This window comes from Caretta caretta, chromosome 2, assembly GCF_965140235.1.
Source record: "Caretta caretta isolate rCarCar2 chromosome 2, rCarCar1.hap1, whole genome shotgun sequence".
NCBI lineage: Eukaryota > Metazoa > Chordata > Testudines > Cheloniidae > Caretta > Caretta caretta.
In genome coordinates, this window is record NC_134207.1 from 18,500,336 (window position 1) to 18,525,053 (window position 24,718).

Consider the following 24,718-nt stretch of genomic DNA (forward strand, 5'->3'; position numbering starts at 1 on the left):
ATCACTCTCTAAGAGACATTCTCCACATAAAATGGGATGCACCACTTATGTATGCATTTCCTCTCACCCCACTTCTAAGCTGAGTCATTCACAAGATCGAGCAGGACAAATCCAGGGTCATTCTCATAGCACCTACATGGCCCAGACAAACATGGTTCCCATACCTGCTTCAGATGGCGATGAAACTGCCTCGAACCCTTCCCTCACCTTCTGTCACAAAATGCAGGACGCGTCCATATCCCAATCTCGCAGTACTCCACCTCAAGGCCTGGCTAATCCGTGGCTGACTGGGGTTGAGGAGGCCTGTTCAGAGGAAGTAAAAGATATATTACTGAACAGTCAGAGAGCAAGTACAAGAAAGAAAGATATTCATAAGTGGAAACGATTCAGCACCTGGTGCCAAGATAAACAGATCTTACCACAATTGTCCCCCCAGAATCCTGGACTATATACTGGAACTTAAAAAATCAGGGCTATCCACTAGTTCCATCAGAGTATACTTTGCTGCTATTACATCCTTGCACGACAGGGTGGACAGAGTCACTTTGTTCGCCCAACCATTAAATGTTTCCTTAAAGGCATTGAAAACACTTACCCCACAATAAGAAACCCTACGTCCATGTGGGACCTCAACCTTGTTCTGTGCGGACTCATGGGAAAGCCGTTGACCCCTTGCAGCCTGCTCTTTGTTGTATTTATCCATGAAAGTGGCTTTCCTCATTGCCATCATGTTTGCCAAATGGGTGTGGAGAATTAGGTGCCTTAATGGCAAACCGACCTTATACAAGATTATTTAAAGATAAAGTAACTCTACAACCGCATCCCAAGTTCCTACCCAAAGTGGCCTCCCCCTTTCATTTGAACCAACCCATTTATTTACCTGTGTTTTTTCCAAAGCTACATGCGGACAGGAAGGAGACTTCACTCCACACACTGGTTGTTTTCAGAGCATTAGCTTTCTACACTGAAAGAACAAAAACATTTAGAAAATCACAGACTATTTGTTTCTATAACAGAACACTTGAAGGATCAAACAACCATCTCAAAACAGAGACTGTCCAAGTGGATATCAGGATGTATCCTGTTGTGCTACCAATACAACAAGCTACAACCTCCAGCAGGAATTCATACACACTGCACCAGAGCACTGTCAGCATCTGTGCCCTTTCTCAATAATGTCCCTGTTGCTAACATTTGTAGAGCAGCTACCTGGACATCAGTCCATACTTTCACTAAACACTATGTTATAGAGCAACAATCAGCATCAGTTGTCCACTTTGGACTCTCATGGTGTTATCCACCATCAATAGAGCAACTCCAAAGGCCCCCTCCTTCCCCTCTGCCCCCCGCCCTCGCACTGAGGGGCACTACTTCAACAGTCACCTAAAGTGGAGCACCCACAGGGACACTCCTTGAAGAAGAGGTTGTGCGGTAACTGAGGTTCTTCAAGATGGTTGTCCATGTGGGTGCTGTAGTACTCACCCTCCTCCCCTCTACTCCAGAGTTTCATGTAGATTCTCTGGGATAGAGAAGGAACAGAGGGACGGTTGGCTGCACACTACTGTGTAACCACTCGGAGCAGCGTGAGATGGCTACGGTGCATGTGTGGCTCAACCGGGCACTGCGACCACAAATCTCCTATTACAAGTGCAGGGCATCAAGACACCTAAAGTAGAGCAGCCACAGGGACAACCATCTTGATGAACCCCAGTTACTGCACAAGATGAGTGACTTTCTCTTTTGAAACAGTTTTCCACTTAAAATTTGAATAAAGTTTATCTGAATTCATTAAGACAAAAATGGAACATGGTGTCATGTTAGACTTTTCAGAGAAGAATCACATTTTAAGTAATTTGCCAAAGGCCAAAGAGGGAGTTATGATCAGAGCCAGGATTAGAACTTCAAAGTACTGTACTCTGTCTACTAAAACCATAATTTTCTTTTTAAAAAATCCATCAAAAAGCACACTTTTAAGGAAATAAAAGAGATAAGAACAGTTATGGATATGTCAATAGTATGGACATTTTCCAAAATGTAGGAGGGATCAGTTTTTGCAGGTGGGTAAACTGGTCAATTGGGAAGCATTCAGTTATCATAAAGTTCTGATCTTCAGAAAGCAAAACTCTTTTTGTACTGATATGGCACCAGCCCAAGAAACACACAAGCTTAATGCTTTGCCAGACATTTTTAAAGGTTTCCAAAAGTTCAGCTAATGTTCTTTAAATGTGTCGAGAGAGGATGACAGATTATTGAGAAGGAAAGCAGATGTCTACTCAAATTTTGTTGCTTTGTATTGGGAAACTAGATTTGCATACAATGGACTATATGTAAACTGCAAAAGAGATGCACTGAGACCCTCTAAAACTACCCAAGAGGACCAAGGCAGGCCTCCTAATCCCAGCCTTTAGTTTTAGCACTTCAGATTCTTGGTTTGGGGTATTTTCTTTTCTGGAGAAGGTAGCCAGTTGCAGTCATGTCATATTTACAGAATTGTCTGGAGACAAGTTTCATACAGCAATTATTTAGTAGCTGTGAGTTCCCAATTTAGAGTATGCAGAATGTTTGACTAAGAGTGCAGACTCTCTTGTTTTCTTTGAGTAGTTGCAGACATGTATTCCATTCACGTGTGCAGGCTTCCAGTGCACCAAAGCTGGAGAACTTTGTCAAGCAGTGCCCTTGTGGGTGAGGGGGTGCTTGTGTGAAGTGGCTCTAGCCCCTCTGCTAGTTATTTAAGGGCAACACTATACTGATCCCCTTCAGTTCCTTCTCACTGCCAGTGGCTAGTCACAATGTCTCGTGGTGATTTATCTCACTTCTGCTTCTCAGTTTTCTGGGAGTTCTTTGTATATATGTGTTCATTCATATATTTAGTGTAGTTTTGTAGTACTCTTAGGTTTAGTTTGTAGTATTTAGTTAGATTAGATACTTATCTTGGTGAGTGCCCTCCTGGGCATTTTAAGCATTGTCTGTTGTGTGGGATAGCTATCCCCAAGAATGACCCGCACACGTGATGCTTGTTCTGGGGAGAAAGGCACTTTAAAGAATAGTATTCTGTCTGCAAATCATTCAAGAAGAGAATGCAGGTGACAAGGAACTTCTGCTTAAGGCAGTACCTTTTGGAATAAGCTATGAGGCCTGCTTCAGCACTGGGGACCTTCACTGATCTGATGTCGTAATCCCCTTTGGAGCCGGCATGAGATGTTACTCTGGGTGCAAGGTCTGATGCTTCCCCTAGGAGGAAGAAAGACAGTTCTCCTTCCTCTGGTCCTCCGAGGAAGAGGACCCACAAGATGAACCAAGACGACTACGGGGATCAGAAATGTTCCTTGTTGTCTTCTCGGAGGAGTGCTGATCAGCACCGTTACTCCTCCAGAATGTAAGATGGAGCTGAGCCATCTAACTGCTCCCTGGTTGCGCATCAGGACTAGATGGATATCATACTGTTGACTCTAGTTCTGGCCATGGGGTGTCTGTTGTCTCTAATACACTGGCATACCAGGTGATGTCAAACCTGCTCTGCATCCCTAATTCCCCAGCAGTTCAGAGGCACTCAGCTGCTGTGGCTTCTTCCTTCTCTGTGCCCTTGGCACTGTCTGGGCTGGTCGCAGAGTTGTCTCATTCGTCAGCACCATAGTCCGCATCACCTGAGACTCAGAGTGCAGAGTTGCAGTTAACTTCCTTTATGGTACTGGAAGTTCATCAGTGCAGTGCTATCTTCAGCACCAGTGATATCTCTATTATAGACCCTATCATCAGTTTCCTCAGCTCCGGCACTGTCCTTTTTTCCGGAGCCTTTTAGAAATGTGATGCCTCATCTGGCATCAAAGGCATCAGCTACTCATTCATCTTCAAAAAGAAAAGGAGTACTTGTGGCACCTTATAGTCTCTAAGGTGCCACAAGTACTCCTTTTCTTTTTGCGAATACAGACTAACACGGCTGTTACTCTGAAACCTGTCATTCATCTTCAGTACTGATGCCATCCCTGTATTGGGCTTTGGACAAATCTGATCATTTGTTTGTCCTATCTGAGGTGGCTCCTCTGCTATCACAGGATGATTTCCAGGGCTTGCTGAGATCCAGTTCAGGGACATCTTCTGCCCTTCCCTCATGTTCAAAGCATTGCTCTTGGAAGTCTTCAAGACATCTTTAGTACTGAGATTGGCACTGTTTCTGCACTAGGGATAAGTGCTCCTGACTCGGAACCTACTGGCCAGCAATGCTTTTCCCTTATTCTCAGTGGTCTCCTTGAAATTCTTGGGATATTCCTCAGTCTACAGTTCCAGTCCAGGGCAAGATCACTGATCCCAGTTGCAATTTCTGTTCTCGAGCCACTTCTGTTGCAGGTACGGTCTGAAGGCATCCCTTCTGAGCCAGTTCAACCTGATGCTCTTGCACAGGAACCAGTTTCCCCCTCAGGAGCCTCCACTGGCCCTTTTTCATCACCAGACAACTCAATGGTACCAGACTCTTCTTCACATGTGCCCAAGGATTTCAAGTCATACCAGGACCTTCTCAGGTGTGTGACCTCTGCCTTGAGCATTCAGGCTGTTTGTGCAAGAGAATACACAACGTTGTTGAATAATCTCCAGTCATCAGCACCAGGGAGAATGGCCTTCCCGATAAATGAAGCTCACTTGGAGCCTTCAAAGCCCTCAGAGAGTACCCCAGCTTTGTTACTTTCTACACCAAAGTGTTCTGAGAAAAGATTGTATATTTCTATGAAGGGCTTTTAAACCCATCCAGCTCCTAACTCTCCCTCGTGATAACAGTGGTGAGTGACAGATTACAACAGGAAAGGTATAAGACCACTCTTAAGGACAAAGAGTCTAAGAGCTGGACTTTACGGGGAAAAACAATTTACACAGTTTTTTTACAGATGCACATTGCAAACCAACAGGTACTGTTCTCCAAATATGACTTCCTTATTTGGGATTGTGTGTCTAAGTTCATGGATAAGTTGCCAGAATCCTCCAGTGTAGAGTTTAAGACATTAATTAAGGAGGGCCGTTGAGTGGCCAAAATGTCATTGAAGTCAGCTCTGGATGTGGCAGGGCCGTTGCGTGGCCAAAATGTCATTGAAGTCAGCTCTGGATGTGGCAGATGCTTCATCCAGAGTTGTGGCATCAGCTGGAACCATGGGATGGGCCTCATGGTTGCAAAATTCTGGCATAGCTCTGGATCTTCAGCTGAGTGTAGAGGACTTGCCCTTTGGTGGTTTTTTGTTTTTGGGAGAAAACCAATGAGACCTTACATTGCTTTAAAAATGTACAGGCTACTTTATGTTTGTTGGGGGTTCATACCCCAGCCACCAGGAGCTCTCATTGTGGGGCCTTTCTGCAACAGCAGCAATACCGCTCACAAGGTTTTTCCGGCAGATGGCCTTCATTATTAGACAGCAGGACTTCTCCTGGAAAGGACATAAATCGCAGAGGAGGTCTTCTGGGTCTAACTTTAAACAGACAGCTTGTCCTCCACCATCATCAAATAAGCAACCAGTTTGACTTTCAGATCCAGGACAACATTCCAGTCATGACCTCCATGCCTCCATCTCCTGAGTTCGGGGATGGGCTGTCTCACTTGTACAGTGCTTGGGATGCACTAACTATGGACAAATGTGTTTAAGTACCTTGAGATTGGTTTATGACATTCAGTGCCTGTGCATCCCCCTCACCAGTCCCTCTTCAGGCATCCCTCTCATGAGCCACTGTTCCTTCAGCTGGTCCAGACTTCGCTTACTCTGAGACCTATAGAGGAGGTCCCTCTACGGCATCAGGGGGGAGGATTTTATTCCCGGTATTTCCTGGTCCCCAAATCCAAGAGAGGGATGAGACCTAGTCTCAGTCTCCATGGCCTCAACAAGTACATCAGATACATGACTTTCCATATGGTCACTCTGGCATATCTCCTTCCTATGTTAAATCACAATGACTGGTTTGCTGCTTTGGCTCTTCAGGATGCCTGTGTCCGCGTGGTGATTCTCCTGGGCCAAAGAAAGTTTGTGGTAGCAGATCACCATCAGTACATAGTGGTTCCCTTTGGCCTGTCCTTGTATCCAGACGTTGTTACCAAATGCATGTCTGTAGTGACAGCATACCTCAGAAAGAAAGGAATTCACATCTTGCCATACCTGGATGATTGGTTTGTGAGAGACAGATTCCAGGAACAAGTCCTCTTTCATGTCCACTTCGCATAACGTATCTTCAGTCGTCTCGGTCTCATCTTGAACAAAGGGAAGTCAACATTAATATAATAACATCAAATTCATTGGGGCCCTACTAGATTCCACAAGTTTGAGAGCATTTCTGCTGAACAGTTTCTAGCAATTTGCTAGTCATGTCTGACACTACAATCTCAACCCTCAAATATGGTTCATATATGTCTAAGGTTACTAGGCCATATGGCCACATGCAATTAGGTAGTCAAAAAGGCAAGACTGTGCCTTTGTCTCTTTCAGGTGTGGTTGAGGTTGGTCTGTCACCCGAGTTGTCAAACATTGAACAAGCTTGTCAGAGTGCCTCTCAATCCTGCATTCCTTGCAGTGGTGAGCAAGGCATTCGATTTGCTCTTCCTCCTCCAACCAGGACTGGAGTCACTGATCCCTTCTCAATAGGCTGGGGAGTGCATCTGGGGATATTGAAGATTCAAGGTTTGTAGTTGGACCAGGAAGCTTCCCACCATATCAGTGTCTTCACAGTGCCTTCCAAACTTTCCAGGATCACACTGGGGCACAGTGGTTCATATACTCACAGACAGTAACAGAACAATGTGTACAATCAAGGAGGAGCATGCTCCAACCAACTGTATCAAGAGGCAACGAAATTCTGGTGGTTCAGTATCAAGGAGACCATAATTCCCACAGCTGCTCACTTACCTGGAATCTGGAATCAATTGTAGACTCACAGGCTTTAAGGCCAGAAGGGACCATCACGATCATCTAGTCTGACCTCCTGCATGTCATAGCCCACAGAAACTTACCCGTCCACTCCTATAATGACCAGGATCTCTGGCTGTGTTATTGATGTCCTCAAATCTTGATGTAAAGACTTCAAATGACAGAGAATTCACCATTTACTCTAGCTCAAACCAGCAAGTGACCCATGCCCCGCACTGCAGAGGAAGGCGACCCCCCGTCCCAAGTCTCTGCTAATCTGACCCGGGGGAAAATTCCTCCCTGACCCCAAACATGGTGATCAGTTAGACCTTGAATATGTGGGCAAGACCCACCAAGAAGCCTCCTGGAAAAGAATTCTCTGTAGTTACTCAGAGCCCTCCTCAAATCCAGCTGTTGCAGCTATTTGCTGATATCAGTCACAGATGGGCCATATGGCCATTGTAGGCAACCTTATTATACCATCCCCTCCATAAACTTATTAAACTCAGTCTTGAAACAAGATTGTTTTTTTGCCCCCAGTGCTCCCCTTGTGAGGATGTTCCAGAATTTCATTCCTCTGATGGTTAGAAAACTTTGTCTAATTCCAAGCCTAAACTTGTTGATGGCCAGTTTATATCCATTTGTTCTTGTGCCAACATTGGCCCTTAATTTATACAATTCCTCTCCCTCTCTGCTCTCCATAAATATATCAAAGGAATAAATACCAATCATATTGCCCTTCTGCCTTCCTTTTGTTAGGCTGAACAAGGCAAGCTCCTTAAGTCTCCTCTCATAAGGCAGGTTCTCCATTCGTCTGTTTGTCCTGGTAGTCCTTTTCTGTGCCGGTGTGAATTCATCTTTCTTAAACATGGGAGAACATAAATGTACACAGAATTTCAGATGAGATCTCACCAGTGCCTCACACAATGGTAATGACTCTTTCCTATCTCTACTGGAAGTACCTCGTCTGATGCATCCTAGGATGGCATCAACCTTTTTCACGGCTGCATCACATTGGTCGCTTATAGTCATCCTGCAATTGACCAATATACCCATGTTTTTCTCCTCCTCTGTTCCTTCTAACTGATAAGTCACCAGCTCGTAGCAAAAATTCTTGTTGTTATCCCCTAAGGCAGGGTTGGGCAAACTATGGCCCATGGACAGCGTTTGGCCCGTCAGACCTTTTAATCTGGCCCTCGAGGTCCCGACAGGGAATGGGGTCGGGGGCTTGCCCTGCTCCAGCGTTCCAGCTGGGGAGCAGGGTTGGGGGCTTGCCCTGCTCCGTGTGGCTCCCGGAAGCAGCAGCATGTCCCCCTTTCAGCTCCTACATGTAGGGGCAGCCTGGGGGCTCCGCATGCTGCCCCTGCCCCACGCACCGGCTCTGCAGTTCTCATTGGCTGGGAACTATGGCCAATGGGAGCTGCAGGGGTGGCGCCTACAGACGGGGCAGCATACAGAGCAGCCTGGCTGGCCCTGCACCTCCACGTAGGAGCTGGGGGGGACAGACTGCTATTTCTGGGAGCTGCTTGAGGTAAGTGTCGCCCGGAGCCTGCACCCCTGACCTCCTCCTGGGCCCCTACCCCAGCCCTGATCCCCTTTCCGCCCCAGCCCTGATCCCCCTCCCACACCACTCAGTCCCAGCCCGGAGCACCCTCCTGGACCCCAAACCCCTCAGTCCCAGCCCCACTCCAGAGCCACACCCCTAGGTGGAGCCATCGTCGCCACACACACACTCTACCCCCTTGCCTCAGTCCGAAGCCCCCTCCCACACTCCAAACCCCTCAGCTCCAGCTCAGAGCCCCCTCCCCCACACCCCAAACCCCTTCCCCAGCCAAGAGCCACCTCCTGCACCCTGAATCCCTCATTTCTGGCCCCATCCTGGAACCCGCACCCTCAGCTCAGAGCCTGTACCCCCGCCTCAGCTCGGAGCCCCCTCCCATACTCCAAACCCCTCTGCTCCTTCTCCAGTCCCCTCATACACCCCAAACCCCTCATCCTTGGCCCCACCCCAGAGCCCGCACCTCCAGCTGAAGCCCTCACCCCCTCCTGCATCCCAACCCCCTGCTCCAGCCCGGAGCCCTCTCCTGCACCCTGAACTCCTAATGTCTGGACCCACCCCAGAGCCCGCACCCCCAGCCAGAGCCCTCACCCCCTCCTACACCCAACCCCCAATTTCATGAGCATTCATGGCCCACCATACAATTTCCATACCCAGATGTGGCCCTCAGGCCAAAAAGTTTTCCCACCCCTGCTGTAAGGGCATGATCTTGCACTTTGTAATATTAAATTGCATGTCATTTCTATTACTCACGTTTAAGGTCATCCAAATCTCCTTGTATCATAGTCTGGTCATCCTCCATATCGGCAGTACCTCCCAACTTTGTGTCATTTGCAGATTTTATTAGCATACTGCATTTTTTGTGCTGTCATTAATGAAAATATTAAATAAGATTGGTCTTGTATGCAGGCATCACACAATGGGGGATTGCTCAACTTTGTGACTTAGCAAAGCCCACCAGGACATGTCTGGGCTAGTGTTTTGCAGACACACAGACTGAGGATATAAAATAGGGGACAGTGGCATCATGCTTTTGCTTTTCTCCTTCCCTCACCTACTCTGGAAACGACAAAAATGCTGGGAAGACAAAGACTTCAACTGAGGAGACTGGTCCCAGGCTTAAAAAGGGAAGCCTGTGTATTAAGAACTGTAACATCCAGTGGAGTGAGAAAACTGCTGGAGCCAAATACTGCCTAGTCTATTAAGGTTTAAGATTTAGACTCTGCGCTTACCTTTTATTTTCTTTGGTAACTATCTCTGACCTTTTGTGCCTACTACTTATAATCACTTAAAATCTATCTTTTGGTAGTTAATAAATCTATTTTATATTTTACCAAAAACAGTGTGTTTTGGTTGAAGTGCTTGGGAAATTTCAGCTCAGGTGACAAAGGCTAGTGTGTGTCCTCTCCACATCAAGGGAGGGACAGACTGGGTAATAAACTTACACTGGTTAGGCTTCTGACCAGGGCAAGACAGTACAGTCTAGGGTGCCAGGCTTGGGAGATTTGCTGGTGTCTTTCTCTGCGTGATTCGTGAGTGGCTCTGGGAGCATTCATGCTGTCTAGCTGGGTGTGGGGCTCCACATGTTGTGCTATGTGATAACAGCGCGTGGAGGGGTTTTCTGCTTGTCACTAGCAAAGTATTGTGAGAGACAGCCCGGGCTGGAGAGTTACGGGGGCAGTGCGGTACCCCAGTTCCAGGTTGTACCCTGGGGATCCTGTCACAGGTCCCAAGATGAATCCCTGAGGAACTCCACTAATAATCTTTCTCTGGCCTGATGTTTCAATATGGCTCGTTGTAGTCTCACCTCTAACCAATTCCTTACCCACCTTTTGATTCTCATATTATAATCCCCATTGTCTACAGTTTAACTAATAATTTCCCATATGGAAATGTATCAGATGCTTTACTGAAATCTAGGGAGGTTAGATCTACTGAATTTCCATTGTCTAGAAAATCTGTCATCTTCTCAAAGAAAGATTGAGTTGGTCTGCATGATCTATCTTTTGTAAAACTATGTTGAATTCTATCCCAGTTACCACTTACCTCTGTATCTTTAATCATTCTTTCTTTCAAAATTTGTTCTAAGACCTTGTATACAATGGAGGTCAAATCAATGGTCCTGTAGTTCCCCAGACCATTATGTTTTTCTTTCTTAAATATAGGTACTATATTTGCAATTCTCCAATCATAGGGTACGCCTCCTGAATTTACGGATTCATTAAAAGTCCTTGCTATTGGGCTTGCAATTTCATGTACCAGTTCCTTTAATATTCTTGTATGGAGATTATCTGGGCACCTTCATTTGGTCCCATTAAGCTGTTTGAGTTTGGCTTCCACTCTGGAAGTGGTAATTGATGCTTCCTTATTCTCATTCCCATTAGCCACTTCTCCCAAACTCCTCATTACCCTTACTGAAAACTGAGGCAAAGTATCTGTTTAGGTGTTGGGCCATACCCAACTGGCAGTTCTAGCACAGTAGGAATTTCTCCCAGGATCATGAGTGGTCTCTGAAGTCAGTGTGTGGTGAGATCCAGCTTTGCAGAATGGGGCATTCTGACTGTTGATCTTTCTGTAACAAGAGACAACAAGAAGTGCCATCAATTTTGCTCTCAAGCAGGTCTCATCCCAGGCTTCCAAACAACCCCTTGCACTTCAATTAGGGATTAGCTCTGATGTATGCTTCCACCCTCCCCAATCCCAGTCACCACAAAGGTCATTTTAAAGCTGAAGTTGGAGCATGCCAAAATGATTCTCCACACTCCAGCTTCGCTGAAGCAATGTTGGTTGTCTGACCTTCTCAGTCTGTTGGTTCAGCCTCCCATATTACTTCCTCTTCATCCTGACCTACTGACTCAGCACCACGGTCAAGTTTTGCACTTAGCACTCTGTATCTCATGGTGTGGATGTTGCATGACTAGATGAGGAGGGAGCAACAATGTTCGGAAGCTGTTTGACAGATGTTGCTTAACAGTAGGAGGCCTTCTATTACGGCAGCTTATTGGTCCAAGTGGAGAATTCAGCCAATACTGGCCTTCATTCAGGACATTTTGGAGTATCTATTACACATCAGTCTTCTGGTCTCTTACTCAGTTCACTGAGGGCTCACCTAATAGTGATGTCAGCATTTCGTCTGCAAGTCAGTTCTCTCAAATCCCAAGGTATTATTGAGGGAACTTGTTAAAATATGGGAGAATGTGTGTTTACAGAATGGCTATTTTTCCATCATGATGTTATACAATGTATGTTTTAGTAAAATTTCTGGATCACATTACAGTGAAATAAGTTTCCCAAAATCTATTTTAATTATAATTCCAGCACAAAAATTGAAAAGGAAAAAAGAGAACATGCAAAACAGCATGGGATGATACGAACAGAGATAACAGGAGCTGAGATAGCAGAAGAAATGGAGAAGGAAAGGCGACTATTTCAGCTCCAGATGTGTGAAGTAAGAAACAACTTTCACCATTTAATTATGTGTCATACTTTAATAGAAGTGTCCTATCGATCCTATTAGAAAGTGGTGATGAAATTCTCTTGCTAGTGAAATTAGAAAATGCGTTTGGCTGTCAAGTGGCTGAACTATATTAAAGATTATTGTTCTGGAAATCCTATGCAAGACATGGCTTCGCCATCCTCTCATTTTGAGTTTCAGTCCTCTGTTTAGATTGTTAGAGTAAGGCTCTCAAGCTAAAGAAAGCATAGTAAGCAAAAACAGTTTTCTTGGTCTTTAGGTGCAAAGCATTGCTGTTCTGGATGTCTTTTCTGATATATTGTTTGTAAAATTAGGAAATATTTGGTTGAGAATCTGGTGATGCCTGTTAAACTGACATGTTAGTTCAATCAATATTAATTTACGATGATCGCTTCTAAAATATTTACTAGTAACTTTTAAAATAGTTCTCTTTATATTCAATTTGAGGAGAAATCAATTAGAATTTGATAACATTCTTATTTTGAAGTAATGCACTAATAATTGTGATGTAATGAAAAGGCATGTCTTCCTACCGTTTGAGGGGAAAAAAATTCCTGCATTTATGGCAAACTTGTATTAGAAATTGTTAAAATTAGTTCATTTGGGCATTCTAAAAACATACTAATTTATTTTGCGTATTCAGGTTTTAATCATTGTGTGTTGGTTCAATGTTCTGCAAATCAACAACAAGGTAACCACAGAGATCATTATTGAATTAGTTGAACAGATTGGAGACAGAGACTCTTCTTTTTGAACATAGCTGAAGATCTAACATAAAAATATCATCAGCAAGTTATGTTTTTATTTCTACAGTATCTCATTAAGGTTAATGAAATCAAGACAAAAAAAGGTGTGGACCTTCTACAGAATCTTATTAAGTATTATCATGCACAGTGCAAGTAAGTATAACACTTTGGATCGTTAAATCCAATATTTCAGTTAAACAAATGTGTTTCTCTACCTCCCTTTGCTACATTGTCTTGATGGTGTCTGTCTTTTGATGGTGGGTCATTGAACAATTTGAGGCTTTTCTGCCAAATAAATCTAACAACAGAAATGTGAACATTGCCTAGCTTTGACTCAAGTCCAGGTAATGTCTATTCCAAGCAGACTGTTAAATTGGGCCATTCTGAATACTTAATGATCAGTGCTGTCTATGAATTGAGAGCCATTGAATTTGATTTTAAAGTATCAATAGAATTCAGTTCTTTATTCAATTTTGTGTTCCATTTAATATCACTAGGGTAAAGTGACTGGACTGCAGTAGAATACATGCTAGCTCTCTTATGTGTATCCATAATTCTTACTAGTAAACGAACTTGAAGATAGTGTTTTGTAAGGCCATATCAAATTTGTATCTTTCATTTCTGTTCTGAGTTTCTCACTCTGTGGGAGTGAGAGGGTTGAAGGGTATTTTTTGTATTGCACAACAGTGATCCATTAGGTTAATTAGGGAATAGCTTTGTCTGGTCCAAATACTGCTCTCTCTAGTCCTCCTCCAAGTGAAAAGATGGTGACTACAATATGACCAACCTAAATAGAGATTCCACAGGCAAGTAAAGAACTGCTTCCTTCAAAAAGAAAAGAGGGAACCAGAGAGAGAGGTAGGTCTAGTGAAAAGGCAGCATAACCCTCTAGTGCTGTGTAGGAAGCAGATTTTAACTGTCAAAGCAGATGGAGCTGGAATGTAATGAACAGGTAACTTGCTTACTTCTACGTAATAATAATTAATATTTACATAGCACTTTTAGTCTTCAAAATCATTTTACAAACAAGTAATCCTGACAGTATCCATGTGACATCAGTAGATAAGTGGTAAATTATATCAGTTTTTACAGATGGGAGCACAGAGGCAGACTTACCAAAACTAGACTTTAAGACGCTTTTGTCTTGAATTGATGCACAAAATGAGGGAGATCTCATGTGCAGCTGTGATGAGAGAGAGAGAGAGAGAGAGAGAGAGATAGGAATCGCTAAAGAGAAAAATGTTTACTAGCAGTGATAAAATAAAACAATGAAATTTATCTCTATTGATGTTGGTATCTAGGGGTAGAAGTCAGTGTTAAATCTCTTCTGCTGACAGAAGTGGTAAGGGAGAGTGTGCCATTGAAATCTTAAGAGAAATACACGAATTAAGAGCTTGTCTCTCTGGTGGATAAATTACAGTCTCTTTCCCAGAGCTTTCCACTTAAAATAAATGCTTCGTTGACAGGGATTAATATTGTGTTTATCTACAGAGGTTTGTATGTCCTATGTCTACCTATCAGTTGATGAATGCAGTTTGGGTGAATGTGTGTGGAGTTTGCAGAGTTTTATGAGACTCATACACGTAGGCTTTTGCAGTGTGTGTACTGTGTGAATTTGCTTTTTACATGACATCACTGTATACTCTGAAGTCTGAAATGCTAAAACCAAATCAAAATTGTATGCAAAAGCAGTTTCAAGATTAACTCAGTCATAAAATTACATATATTTGGGCATACTCTGTATTCATGCAGCAAGGGATATTTGTGAAGAATTATAATATAACATTCATATCTTTAAAGTGCTTTCAAATTAGAGCTATGTGGAAATGATATTTCAGATGGTTTCAGACAACTGGTAATGGGTATAAGTTGTGTATAATTTTCAATGTAAAATTCAATGATTTTTGATACAGAAAATTCATGTATTGCTGATAAATCACGGGTATTTTCCATTGTAGTTTCTTCCAAGATGGCTTGAAAACTGCTGATAAGTTGAAACAGTATATTGAAAAGTTGGCTGCCGATTTATACAATGTAAGTAATTTGAGGTACTGTAGTGTTTGAAAATAGGAAAATGTTTTTGCTTGTTCATCTGAATTCAGTCTTAAGTGCTATCAGTAAACCGAAATAACTAAATAGCTAAAAGTATAATCTAACTTCACATTTACACTGTAAAAATAAAAAAGTGTTCCTTCAAGCCTCAACTGTAACTAAAATGGTGGGACAAGCTATCTTAGTAGTTAGATGGTACTAACTGTTTCCTAAAACCTTTGCATTCTGTAAGTTATACCATGATTTACTTTGAGGAAGAAGTTATCTATTCAGCTGCAAATAGAGGCTTTGACTGTTGTACCATGTGGATAGTACTGGATGGGTATTCTTGCATCAGATATTCACTAATATAGCACAAAGTTTATCTGTGTCTGGTTTTCATAATGGACTGCTTGACAATACAGACTTAATTTGGAATTGTGTACAACACAGCATTTGATGAGTGAATTGTGTAGTTCTGTAATCTCTCAAATACTAATATTGCAAATGGTGATTGTTGATTTGGAGGCAAAAAATGATAAAGTATTAGAGCTCAGTGTCACCAATGTAATTTTGTATTTCATAATCTGAAGTCATAAGGTACATGTACATGGCATAAAAAATCCTGTGGCAATATGTCTCAGAGCCTTGGACAATTGACTTCGGCTCATGGGCTCTCACTATAGGACTAAAAATAGCAGTGTCGATATTCCTGCTAGGACTGGAGTACGGGCTCAGAAACCCAGCAAGGGAGGAGGGTCTCCTAGTCTGAGCTCCAGACTGAACAGGAACATTTACACTACTATTAGCCCTGTAGCATGAGCCCCGCAAGCCCGAATGAGTTGACCTACAACTCTGACTCGCTGCCACTACTTGGTTGATTGGTTTGTTTGTTTTTGTTGTGTAGACATTGCCATGGTAATCCCATTAGCTTTTGTAGTTTATTAGTCTGGGGGCATAATGTGTTAAAATCTCATTCTGGGAGCAAGTGAACGATACAAAGGTAAGGAAGGTGTCATTTGATTTGTAAAAATCTACAGAATCATAATTTCAGTGGTGTCACCCTCTATGGCGTAATGGGGTCGGGGGGGGGGGGGGGGCGTGTTACTTCTGCTGCCAGATCTCCAGTTGGTGAAATTTGATAAGTGTCATTGGAAATGGGTCAAGTTGGGTATCGTTCAAAAGCCCTTTCTCCCACAAACACAATGATGACAAACATGACATACATATGTAGATATGTGTTTGAGATAATGTTTAAAACCCAACATTTTAATTATACTTCAACACAGGGATGTCTTGCTTACATAAAAAACATGTTGATCTTTGGTAATACTAGGGAAGCTAGTCTGGACATGTTGGACTGAAAACATGTATTCATCATCAGTGTTGTCCTTGTCTAGGGCCTCACTGCTAGCTATGTGGTCACACTGATCCTTGTACATGCCAAGCTAACACATCTCTATGCCAGGCAGGCTGCTGGCCAGACATTTGCAGGGTGTTGAGCATCTGGTCATTGCATACAAGCATTTGATTAGCTGAAGGATTGATTCAAGAATGCATGGTATTTCACACTTAACTGATGTGATCAGGTTCTCCTCGAAGACCGATTCATGCCCAATATGGGAAGATAGTTTTGGATGCGCTTAATCATCCTAAAACCATTTCATTACTTGATAGTTTGCCCTTTTGGTAGCAGGTATAAATGTACCCTTTGTCAGTGGCAACTTTTCTCTTTCTGCTTCTTAGACAATATCCACCAACATAGCTCTGCAAGTGTTACAATCTTGGTCTTGAAATGGTAAACTCAGCATATGAATGCTGGCAACGTGCCAGCTTTTAATGTTCTAAGTAGTGGGAACACAGCTTGGAGGGATATACTGTGATTCTGATTCCCAGCAGCATGCACAAAAATAGAATCTTGAGGAAGTATTGGGTACCTTCTCACAGAGAGCACTAGATAATCTGTCAGTAGGTGTTGGCTTAGAAAGACTATGCAAGTTGTGCATTAGTTTGCTTTTCTCCTGGCACGTATACATTGTTCCTTTACATTCGACCATCAGTCGTGGTATCACGGAGAACTCCTACTTTCCCAAAGTCTCACATAGATCAGTATCACCCTGAGATCTAGACACAACAAGGAGATGAGTAAACAATGACCTGTCTGTAATCTTATCACTGAAGATTTGATATTAATGAGCTCCGGTCTGTCTATGCAAATTGGTTTTCAGTGAGAGTAAGATCATCCTGTAGCTTTAAAATCGACCCTTCTTAACGTTTAACAGCACCTGATGAGACTAGATGATGTTTGGTTACTTCTGGGGAGTCATCTCAGCCATGCTTAAAGTTTCGTTTGAAATTCGATGGAGTTCCGGGATTGTCAGGAAAATAGGAAAGAGCATTTGTATACTGACAGGTTTCAGAGTAACAGCCGTGTTAGTCTGTATTTGCAAAAAGAAAAGGAGTACTTGTGGCACCTTAGAGACTAACCAATTTATTTGAGCATAAGCTTTTGTGAGCTACAGCTCACTTCATCGGATGCATCCGATGAAGTGAGCTGTAGCTCATGAAAGCTTATGCTCAAATAAATTGGTTAGTCTCTAAGGTGCCACAAGTACTCCTTTTCCATTTGTATACTGTTATGCCCACCAACCCGTCCCCTCCCCTCTCCCTCCCCAAGGACTTTCAAAGCTCTGTATTCTTGTTTTAGGGCATCATGTGGACAGAAGTGGCCAAGAGGCAACCTTCTAACAACCACATTTCGTTTTCAAAATTTCTCCCATATGTCAGGGTCAGACTTTTCCATATCTCTTATTCAGGTTGGGCATCATCTATCTGTCCCTGAAACTCCCAACATACTGCATGCAGGACAAAATGCCTTTCTGTAAAATTTTAGCAGCTGCAAACAGTGTCTTAATATTACTGTTGAAATCAGCTCTTTTTTTCTGCTTTTGATAGTGCCACTTCTTTTGAAGATTTCAAGGATATGTGCTGAGATTCATTTCTGTGGATCAGATTGCAAAAAGCAATGTTCGTAGCCTGCAGTTCATCTTCAATATGTGCTCTAAGAGCCTTTCTGTTAAACATTTGTTCCTTTTCTATCCCATTCAAAGCATATATTTCTCTCTATTTAGTTTCTGCATCAGCCATCAACACCACTTTCCCATTCATTAGAGCCTCTGCAAGACAATTAGTCAACTCCAGTTGAGTTGTACAGTTTGCAGTGGTAAAACCAGTATTTGTTTCTTTTACTTTTGATGCAACACATTACATACTTCCTTGGCATAGTCGATGTGATAGGCAGTGTTGTATGTGTGGGTGTCTTTTGGATCAATGCAGCCACTTAAAACTTTATTTTCCAGGGAATGTTCTCACCAAGGGTGACTACTTCATATAGTTTCTCACTTGTCTCATGTGTTGAAACTATATTTAATGGATGCCACTGGGCTTCCAGCTTACCAGACAAGAAGCAGGTGTTCTCGAAACATGTGCCACGGGAACTAGTATAAGGTGAGTCTTGCCCACAGCTAGCACATATCCCAGCATCTTCAACTTTTTCCTGATGCACAATGTACTTCCTCTCCAGCCTTGCTAAATTCAGGTTATGGGTGCACTTCTTACAGCATTTAAAGTGCCACTGAGCATTGTGTTTAACCAGGTCCTCCACAGTTATAGTCTCCAAAGATTCAGCGGTTAGTCAGTACTCTTGTGTCTCCCCATTAATGCCTAAAAAGGATCAAGACCGAAGTAAAAATAAGGATTTTGTAATAAATTACTTTGGAATTGTAATTAATTATGTTATGTAATATACGTTATGTAACTACATGCATACCGTTTGCAGATGAATTCCAGTAATTTCTGGCTGGATGCTGACGTCTTAACCAGTACCTCATTACAACTGTTTTGGCATAATAAATAAAGCTGATAATCAGTACCACGGAACCACTTCTTGTTTTGCTGATGATGGCAAATCAACTTGAAGCTCTCCTTCCATTTAGAGTAATCTGTAACCTTAAAAAAATTTAGCAGGTATGTTCTGGACATTAACTGATAACACAGTACTGTCAGTCAAAGGCCACAATTTATCTTCGTGAGGACTGCATGTTTGACATGCCTGTGTTAAAGTATAATTTAAAAAATATATTTTAAAACATTTTCTTAAATATATATTTACATAATTGTTCTAGGATTTGTCATATTTGATACCATTTTTTTCGAGGGAGATAGGGCTTTTGAATGATACCCAGCTCAATCCATTTCCAACAACACTGTATTATTAAAATTTCTACCAACTGGTGGACCTCAACCTGGGAGCCAGGATGGCAGCGATTCCCTCCTATCATGCTGCAGAAGTTGACACTGTTAAACTGAGATTCTGTAGACTTTTACAAATCAGATGACATCACCCCTACCTCTGCCCACAGAATTATACATGCTCCCAGACCTTATGTATGTGGTTGAATTAAACTCTTTCCGTTTCCAGTCTAGTTATAAACCAGCTGTCAAGCTTATTTGAAATATTAAGACTTTGGAGACTAATTTAGTGGTGTTAACTATAATGAACCATTAACATATGGCAAGAAAGTACATGCTATCCATTTGCAGAGACTGAAGAGGCTATTTCTCAATATACATTCACTTTGGCTTGCTTTTGAGGTATATGCGTATAGAGGATAAATACATAAGGAATAGACTACTGTGTGTTTAATTTTCATGGGTGACTGTAATGGCTCTGAGTGGTGGGGTGTGCTATCACAGTCCTTTGCTTATCTCTGGTGCTCCCTGCAGGCTGCTGGCCAACCTTATTGGATCTTCCTTCCGTGGCTTGGCTTTCCAATCCAGTCACAAAGTCTGAATGAACCCTTTCTGGGGTATCCAAGTCCAATAACTAAACAGTCTGTTTGCCCTCGCTCAGGTCTTCAGCCCTGGCTCTGGGCACTTTAAATTGGGCTGTTTGTTCAGGCTCCCAAATAAAGCCTGTCCCCTTCTTGGGGTTTATACTTTAGCTGTGGCTGGTAGGGGAACCCAGGCACACCCACTATTCTGAGTTCCAACACAGGAACCGTATACACAGCAGCCACTTACTGCTTACTTCAGTCCGTTGCTATTTCTCTGGTCTTCTCCTACCAGACCCTTTTTGTCTCCAGCCCTATTTCAGGGCCAGCATCCTTCGGTTCTTTTCTATCTCCAAGCCATAGAGGACCTCTCTTTCTCACTCCTCTGATTTCAGCCAGGATGACCTGCTAAGGCCCTGCCGCTCCTGTTATCTGAGCCTGAGGGCTCTGATTGGCTTGACTGTCCCTACCCCTTTTAGACCTTGGAGGACCAGGTTTCCTTAGCTTCCAACATGGCTGCTTCAGTGAGGCCTCACCAGAAAGGCATGGAGGACCCACCTTTGCTCCACTTTTTCTCCTATCTCACTGCTTCCTGGGGCAAGCGTAGCAGAGCAGCGGGACCTCGAAGGCAGGGGCCACGAAGGCCAAATACAGAGTGCCAAATTTGGTGAATTTAAACTTTGAAGGTAAAAGTTGCTTTTAGAAAAGGAAATAATACCAGTAATTTTTCCTTCCACAGATAAAGCAGACACAAGATGAAGAAAAGAAACAGCTTACTGCGCTCCGAGACTTGATAAAATCCTCTTTACAGCTTGATCAGAAAGAGGTAGGTAATTTTACATGTGTCTTACTCTCGAGCAGATTGTAAATTGTATGAAGTCTGAGTTGAAAACTGGCTTATATAGGCATCATTTCTTTGTGCAGAACAATTTGTTTGTTTCCTAAACAGTATTCAACAAAAATAACATTCAAAATATCCAAGTACATGTCAATGCAGAGCAAGGTTTTGGATATTTGTCAGATTTCATATGTGAGAAGAGACCCTTCCCTCCCCTTCTGCTCCTCAAAAGAAACAGCAAGAAATCATACTACAAATTCTGTGCAATACTATGATGCTAAGTAACAAAATATTTCAAAATAAAAATGAGATCTGCCTTTGCGTATTCGTCCCATGCTGCTGCCATTTTATTTTGTGATGGCGGTAATACTTAAGATGGGAAAGAAGATAAACCTATTTTTAAAATAAAAACTTAATTTTTTCAAAAGAAAATGTTTACTGTTAAGGCTGGTCCAGATCTTCCTCCTCTCACATCTTGATTACAGCAGCAGGACATATATAATGAAGTTTGGTCTGTATGACCAACTACTCCTAACAGGGTCACCTGACCCAACCATGTTCTTAAACGCCATGCAAATAAATATGCCCTCCTTCTATGATTTCTTAATGTCACGTTTTGTATGCTTAGTTGCAGAGAAAGCGTTGTAATTACAGTTTGAGCAGAGGGTCTACTTAGTAAATTTTAAAATTAATGTCATTAAGGGTCAAAAATAACAACTATCCATCCCTCATCTAACTATATTAAGAATGTGAAATATTTAATATTTAATTTACACATATGGTGAAAATAACATTAGGAATCTGAAGTTTTCTGTCTTTTTTTATGATCAATTATTTCAGTTACTTAATATAGTTATAGTATAGCCCTTATATTGCACTCTACTGTAGTGTTTTTAAAGCTCTCCATCTCTGGAGTAACCAGTTATGTACCATGCTGGTAGCCAGTGTAATACAAAGCCTTGCTGGCAACTAGTGTTGTACCTCATTGGCTGCTCAGTCTAAATCTAAACATCAGCTGGTATATAGATGTAGAAATTAAAAATAATCTGAGGGAAATCAAATGCGAAAGTGTTGATCATATTCTCTCCAAAACAGTGAAGAACATGATTTAGTTTTAGTAGTTTAAAAAATGGAAAACTCTATCAAATCTTCTTTTGTTCTTAAACGTAGGGTACTAAAAATGGCAATCAGTGGATTGTGCAGATGATTTTGTAATGGCGTACATTGTAAATCATGAGCACCCTCCACTCTCTAATAAGATACTTATGAAGATTAATGCCTTGGTGGGGATCCTATAATTGGGCAGTATTGCTAATGTTAGATAGTGGACATTGGTAACCAGAACAAATGACCATTTTTGATATACTTTATATTGTTAATTTTGTATGTAGCACACTGAAATTCTTTAGCTGATGTCTGTAGATTGCAATATGACTTCTCAGAGGGTTTATTTAAAGTCAGATGTATAGTCATAATTTAGTATTTTTGTAAATTATTGCGAATACAGACTAACACGGCTGTTCCTCTGAGAACTGATTTAGTTATTCCAGTTGCAGTTACCATGAGTCAAGCTGTCAGACTTAAATAAAAGATAAACCCACTTTTAAAATTAAATTTTGGCTTGAAAAGGATACTTTTAAAGTAAAAGGAGGAAGGTCATTATTCTCAAATATTCAGTGAGCTCAGGGGAGGCATTTACTATAATGAAAGAATAAATTGTTTTCAGGGAAAGAAGTTCTGTTTGAATAGATATTGACACCCAAATGGTGTTTTGAAATCATTTAAAAAAATTTCATAGAATCATAGAATCATAGAATATCAGGGTTGGAAGGGACCCCAGAAGGTCATCTAGTCCAACCCCCTACTTGAAGCAGGACCAATTCCCAGTTAAATCATCCCAGCCAGGGCTTTGTCAAGCCTGACCTTAAAAACCTCTAAGGAAGGAGATTCTACCACCTCCCTAGGTAACGCATTCCAGTGTTTCACCACCCTCATAGTGAAAAAGTTTTTCCTAATATCCAATCTAAACCTCCCCCACTGCAACTTGAGACCATTACTCCTCGTTCTGTCATCTGCTACCATTGAGAACAGTCTAGAGCCATCCTCTTTGGAACCCCCTTTCAGGTAGTTGAAAGCAGCTATCAAATCCCCCCTCATTCTTCTCTTCTGCAGACTAAACAATCCCAGCTCCCTCAGCCTCTCCTCATAAGTCATGTGTTCTAGACCCCTAATCATTTTTGTTGCCCTTCGCTGGACTCTCTCCAATTTATCCACATCCTTCTTGTAGTGTGGGGCCCAAAACTGGACACAGTACTCCAGATGAGGCCTCACCAATGTCGAATAGAGGGGAACGATCACGTCCCTCGATCTGCTGGCAATGCCCCTACTTATACATCCCAAAATGCCATTGGCCTTCTTGGCAACAAGGGCACACTGCTGACTCATATCCAGCTTCTCATCCACTGTCACCCCTAGGTCCTTTTCCGCAGAACTGCTGCCTAGCCATTCGGTCCCTAGTCTGTAGCGGTGCATTGGATTCTTTTGTCCCAATCCTCCAATTTGTCTAGGTCCTTCTGTATCCTATCCCTCCCCTCCAGCGTATCTACCACTCCTCCCAGTTTAGTATCATCTGCAAATTTGCTGAGAGTGCAATCCACACCATCCTCCAGATCATTTATGAAGATATTGAACAAAACCGGCCCCAGGACCGACCCCTGGGGCACTCCACTTGACACTGGCTGCCAACTAGACATGGAGCCATTGATCACTACCTGTTGAGCCCGACAATCTAGCCAGCTTTCTACCCACCTTATAGTGCATTCATCCAGCCCATACTTCCTTAACTTGCTGACAAGAATACTGTGGGAGATCGGGAGAAGCTGATAGGGGGGTTGCTGGTTCACCCCAGTTCCAAGTCCCCACCAGCTGGCTCCAACGGGCTGCCCTTTCTGCAAGCAGTGGACAAAGCAGGCGGCTGCCAAACAATGTTATAAGGGAGCATTGCACAACTTTAAACGAGCATGTTCTCTAATAGAATTTGTAAAACAAGGATGTTTTTTTCCAAGTTCCTCAATCCCTAATAACTTTTTAAGTGAAGCTGAGATGTTCTATGGAATTAAAAAGATTTATAGAGTTCAATTCACCAACAATGTCTCTTGACATTGCTCTGCTGCAGAGTCTTCTATTACCCAATACTCCTTTTCTTTTTCCAGTCTATTTTCTAGGCCTAAAATGCACTAGAATTTGCATTACTGCATCTATGAAGAAAAAGGCCAATACAATACAGTAACTCCTCGCTTAGCTTTGTAGTTATGTTCCTGAAAAATGTGACTTTAAGCAAAACGATGTTAAGCGAATCCAGTTTCCCCATAAGAATTAATGTAAGTAGGGGCAGCTAGGTTCCAGGGAAATTTTTTTCACCAGACAAAAGACTATATTATATGTATACAAACAGTATAAGTTTTATACAAACAATTTAATACTGTACACAGCAGTGATGATTGTGAGGCCTGGTTGAGGTGGTGAAGTCAGAGGATGGGATATTTCCCAGGGAATGCCTTACTGCTAAATGATGAACTAGAACAGCTGAGCCCTCAAGGGTTAACACATTGTTGTTAATGTAGCCTCACACTCTACAAGGCAGCACGAATGGAGGGAGGGGAGACAGCATGGCAGACAGAGACTCCTACCTGTGTGTGTGCGAGACAGAGAGAGAGAGAGAGATGCATATTGTCCCTTCAAGTATGCTGACCCCACTCTAAGTACATTGCCTTTTTAAGTAGATCAGCAAGCTCCCTCTGTCCTGAGCCCTGTTGTGTGTCCTCCCTGCTCTATGGCTATGGTGTAAGCAGGATGCAGGGGGGAGGGGGACACCCTGACATATTAACCATTCTTCCTCCTCCCCCTCCTCCACCGCCCTGTACAGCAAGCAGGAGACTTCCTCCAAGGCAGAGGGCAGGAGCAGCACATGGCAGTGGGGGGAGGGACAACTGAACTGCCCGGCAACTGATAGCCTGTTGGGAGGCTGCAGCACAGGGAATTTAGGGGAGCGGGAAGCTGATAGGGGGGTTGCTGGTTCACCCCAGTTCCAAGTCCCCACCAGCTGGCTCCAATGGGCTGCTCTTTCTGCAAGCAGTGGACAAAGCAGGCGGCTGCCAAACAATGTTATAAGGGAGCATTGCACAACTTTAAACGAGCATGTTCTCTAATAGATCAGCAACGTAACAACGAAACAACGTTAACCGGGACAACTTTAAGTGAGGAGTTACTGTAACTTATACTGTACTCCTAAATACTTACGTGCTTTGTTAAACTGAGTCCTTACTCATTAGATTGTCACAGCTTTTAAAATATACAATAGCTTTTT

The 24,718-nt window shown here is 42.6% G+C and overlaps 1 protein-coding gene across 6 annotated transcripts in view; it reads left to right on the forward strand.

The window, feature by feature from the left end:
* The window catches only part of ASAP1 (ArfGAP with SH3 domain, ankyrin repeat and PH domain 1), a 362,608-nt gene that overhangs the window by 209,536 nt on the left and 128,354 nt on the right, over positions 1–24,718 (forward strand). For all 6 annotated transcript variants that reach the window (XM_048841653.2, XM_048841649.2, XM_048841648.2 and 3 more), the window contains 4 exons: positions 11,749–11,878; positions 12,719–12,804; positions 14,610–14,685; positions 20,254–20,340. In XM_048841653.2, the coding sequence (XP_048697610.1) occupies positions 11,749–11,878; positions 12,719–12,804; positions 14,610–14,685; positions 20,254–20,340 (379 nt within the window). The remainder of the gene's footprint in view (positions 1–11,748; positions 11,879–12,718; positions 12,805–14,609; positions 14,686–20,253; positions 20,341–24,718) is intronic.